The sequence below is a fragment of the Nicotiana sylvestris genome, chromosome 9, assembly GCF_000393655.2.
Source record: "Nicotiana sylvestris chromosome 9, ASM39365v2, whole genome shotgun sequence".
NCBI lineage: Eukaryota > Viridiplantae > Streptophyta > Magnoliopsida > Solanales > Solanaceae > Nicotiana > Nicotiana sylvestris.
Window position 1 is genome coordinate 174,535,177 of NC_091065.1, and position 4,644 is coordinate 174,539,820.

At 34.0% G+C, this 4,644-nt stretch overlaps 1 protein-coding gene across 2 annotated transcripts; it reads left to right on the forward strand.

The window, feature by feature from the left end:
- The first annotated feature begins 214 nt into the window (after positions 1-214).
- Positions 215-2,923, forward strand: LOC104223479 (uncharacterized). Of its 2 annotated transcripts, none has more exons than XM_009774932.2 (2): positions 215-398; positions 1,940-2,923. In XM_009774932.2, the coding sequence occupies exons 1-2, from the start codon at positions 382-384 to the stop codon at positions 2,718-2,720; spliced, it is 798 nt and encodes a 265-aa protein (XP_009773234.1). In that variant the 5' UTR covers positions 215-381; the 3' UTR covers positions 2,721-2,923. The 2 variants fall into 2 exon arrangements, with proteins under 2 accessions (XP_009773234.1, XP_009773235.1); XM_009774933.2 differs by having other exon boundaries at positions 226-398; positions 2,029-2,923.
- The last annotated feature ends 1,721 nt before the right edge of the window (positions 2,924-4,644 follow it).

Genomic DNA, 4,644 nt, shown 5'->3' on the forward strand with positions numbered 1-4,644 from the left:
TACACTAGCCCATAGTATTATTTGGACTAATATGTATTTAATACATGATGAAATCTGAATTACTTGTGGATTTAAATTTAATAAAACTTTTATTTGTCTACAGCTTGTTTAATCTACATTTCGCTCAAGACGATAGCGTTTCATCTAACAGAAGTGTTTCACTACGTCGTTTTAATTAAGTCGTATAATAGGCTCTCGTGTAAATGTAATATATCTACGCTTAGGACCTTAGCTAGGGTTTCTCCTATTCTTTTCTCTGCGTTGTTCCTTCGAAGGTGGCACTCTAGGGTTCATTAAAGAAGCTTCAAATCGACTCAATAAGTTGAAATTTCGTATTCTCATCTAATCAGCTTCAGATTTTTCAACCAAATTCTCAGAGCTATGTACGGATCAAGAGGGTAAGCTTACCTAATTCCCTTTTGTTCATAAATTAAATGCTTTGCTGATGGTATGAATTGGGATTTTTGTTTTGTTTAGGCGATTTCCCCCTTCCTGTATTTTGAATTGATGCACGTTTCTTAATTGTTCGACTACTGCATGAGTTTGCGACTGATCGTGTAACTTATTTTAGAAGACAAATTATTGTTATAGGATGAAATGGCTCAATTGAAGGGGAGCCTTGGCGTAACTAGTAAAGTTACCTCCATGTGACCTCCGGGTTCGAGCTGTAGAAACAACGTACAATAAACCCTTGTGGTTCGGCCCTTCCTTGGACCCCGTGCATAGCGGAAGCTTTGTGCACCGGGCTGCCCCTTTTTTATGGCTCAAATAGAGTAGAATGGATATATAAGATTCATACCAAATATGAGAGGCAGATGTAGCCCTAAAATTACGGGTTTATCTGAACCTAGTAACTTTCCCTCAGACTCTGTATGTGTTACAAAATTTATTAAAGAAGTAAAAATAATTGAACCCAGTAAATCAAATAGGTTGCGATAGAATTCAGAACTCGAACACTTTATGTTGAAATCCTGGATCCTCATCTGCAATACCATCAACTCTAACTAGTTTGGAATGAGGCTTAATTGTTTGTCTGGATTTAAGCCTTAAACACTAATTGAGGCTTCCCTATTGGGTGGAATGGGTAGCTTGAGAAATCTTTGATCTTTTCTTTCTTTTCCCTTTTCAAAGAATGGGGTGAGGTGACTCCATATTTGTGTCTCTCTATTGCTTATTCCGTGTTAGACATCTGAACTTTAGGGTGTTGTTGATAGAATAATAACAATTTGTTAAAATAAGATTTTCTTTGCTCTTCTTAACAGAAGAATCATAAAAATAAAATGTTTGACCTTTTCAGTTCTTAAAGTTATCAGACTTGTAGGGGCTGTGGAGAAGTTACAAAAATTTGCAAATTAAGGTTCTCTTTACTTTTTATCAACATAAGAACCTCATAAATGAAATCTTTGACCTTATAAGTTCACATAGTTTTCACATTTTTAGGGGCTTGTACTACCAATGTAAATCTCCTGATTTCTAGAGTTTAAGTTACATAGTTAGACTCCCTCTGTCTTAGGATTTCAGGTGATTTTTTCCCCGAGATGATTTTCCCCCTTTGATGGAAAGCTGGAAGATTTTTTTAGTTCAGAATGGTCTATTGATGTTGTCAACTGGTTATGTGCATTATGTGGATGAATTTGCTTGTCGCCTGAGATTTTGATCTAGAAAATGACAGAAGATAATTCCTTTTCATGGAGAAGTTTTTTATTTTATTTAAAAGTTTATATGTTGGGCATAATCCTGAAATAATCTCTCTTATTTACTGTGTTCATTTGTAATTTGTTATTATGTTTTTTGGGATGCATGTGAAATGTTGTGATTTTCTTTTGAGAATAAGGTGGTATTGGAAACTAGGTTGTAGGAAACATATGGGTTGGGCTTGGTTTTATTAACAAGGTTGAGTGGGGGATTTTTCCTTTTTTTTGGGTATGAATAATTGAAGGGCAATGTTGGGGAGCGGGGGGGTTTCGGACGGGTACGAGATCGGCTCAAAGAGACCAAGAATGATGGAATCAAATCCCTACTTCGCAGTGAGCAGCGGTTCAAGTGGTTATCACCAGTCTTATGGCTATGGAAGCAGATTTCAGCCCTCCGGATTTCCTGTTGTTCGTTTGAGGGGTCTTCCGTTCAACTGCAGTGAAATCGACGTTTACAAGTTCTTTGCTGGCCTGGATATTGTGGATATTTTCCTGGTCAACAAGGATGGACGGTTCACTGGGGATGCTTTTGTTGTCTTTGCTGGTCACATGCAAGTTGATTATGCTCTTCAAAGGGACAGGCAGAACATGGGGAGGAGATATGTGGAAGTTTTCAGCTGCAAGAAGGAAGAGTATTACGAAGCTATAGCTGCTGATGTGAAGGAAGGAGGTTATGATTATGAATATCGTGCTTCCCCTCCTCCATCTCGTCCAAAGAGATCTATGAACAAAGATCAAATGGAGTACACTGAGATACTGAAATTGCGAGGTCTCCCATACAGTGTTAGAAGAACAGATATTGCCAGGTTTTTCGGAGAGGAATTCAATGTTTCAGCTGACAAGGTACACATTGCATATCGCCCCGATGGAAAAGCTACTGGAGAGGCTTATGTGGAATTTACCTCTGCTGAAGAGGCCAAGAAAGCTATGTGCAAGGACAATATGAAGATTGGATCTAGGTACATTGAGCTATTTCCTTCACATCCAGATGAAGCTAGACGAGCGGAGTCTAGGTCACGACAGTGATGCTAATTATTTCTGGCGGTGTGGAGTATTTTTAAGCATCATATATTTCGTTCACCTCTTTCTCTTGGGGATAGTGTTGCACTTGTTAAAGATTGTCTTCTTTTGCACCCGCTGAAGTATGTTTTCCTAGACAAACTTATATCAAACAGCTATGTAAGTTGTGCTTCTCACTCTCGGATATCTTAGTTTTGGGTTTTGCTTAATTTGCTTTGATCTCCGTCCATTAATTTTCTATTTTTGAATTTTCTTTTGGTTTTTACGAGGATGGGATGGACTAATTTTGACTATTGTTATTATGGAAAAGGGTTCAAAATGCCCTTAAACTATTGAAAAAGGTTTTAAAATGCCCTTCATCCACCTATTGGGCTAAAAATATCCCTCCATCCACTTTTTTGGTTCACTTATACCCTTTGATCGTTAGGTCAATGCTAAATTAAAAATAATTATTAAGTATTCTTCAGTTTTTACAAAAAAAATATTTTTTTCAGTTTTTTAAAAGTATTTTTTTTTGTAAAAACTAAAAAAATAAATATAAAAACAGAAAAAAAAATATTTTTAATAAAATATTTTCGTTTTTAAAAACTAAAAAAATATTTTCAACAAAATATTTTCGTTTTTTGAAAAATATTTTTTTTCATTTTTTTAAAACATTTCGTTTATTTTCGTTTCTCATTTTTTTAAAAGAAAAAATATTTTCGTTTTTTTTAAAAACTAATAAAAATGAAAAAAAAAATTTGTTGAGAATATTTTTTTTCAGTTTTTAAAAAACAAAAATATTTTTTTTCTGTTTTTACAATTTTTTCAGTTTTTAGAAAAAAAATGCTTTAAAACTGAAAAAATGAGAACAAAATATTTTTTTTGTAAAAACTAATTAAAAGAAGAAGAAGAAGAAGAAGAAGACGACTTTACTAAATTAGTGGATTACTAGTTGCATTAGTTTAAAAAAACAAAAATATTTTATGAAATATTTTTTTTTAAGTTTTACAAAAAGAATAATAGTTATTTTTAATTCAGCATTGATCTAACGGTCAAAGGGCATAAGTGAACCAAAAAGGTGGATGGAGGGGTATTTTTAGTCCAATAGGTAGATGAAAGGTATTTTCAAACCTTTTCCAATAGTTTAGGGGCATTTTGAACCTTTTTCCGTTGTTATTATTGTATGGTTTTTTTGGGGGTGGTTATGTTCCAACAAAGTGCTATAATTTTTTTTTTGCCTTGGGCGACCGTCTCTGTGCACGGATCAGATTTAGCACATTTCGGATTCGGATTTTAGAAAATGCAATCCGAATCTGATTCAGCAATCCGAATCTGATCTGAATTATATTGGATCGAATTTCGGATCGTATTATTATGCCTTAAAGTTGCAAACTAATATGTATATTTTCTTTGTAAAAGAGATAATACATTAAGAAAAATTCATGTTTATGCAATTATGAGAGTACTATGGTGCTAATATAGCTAAATCTAGCAATTGTAAAGGTAATAACTTGAAGGAAGATGTAAAGAAAGTACTGACTATGCGAAATTAAAATATAGTATTTATACATTGCCTAATAATTTCGGATTTCGGATTTGATCGGATTAAAATATACCAATTCGATTCGAAATTTTAATAAACACAATCCGAAATTCGATCCAATTCGAAATTGAATGGATTGGTTCGGATTTCGGATATCTGATCCGAATGAACAGCCCCAGCAAGTGGCCCTTTTTTATTTCTTACCATATATTAGCTACAAAAAGGAACATAATGAGTTAAGCACATCGACAGTTCACTATTCAAACTTCTACAAAGAATAATATTTTTTTTACAGAGAAACCACAATCTTTTCGGAAAATGTCAAGCTTCCCTTCACATTACCATTTCTTGACAACTTTGCCAAACACATGCACATGAGGTCTACTTTTTCTACTTAGTGGAATA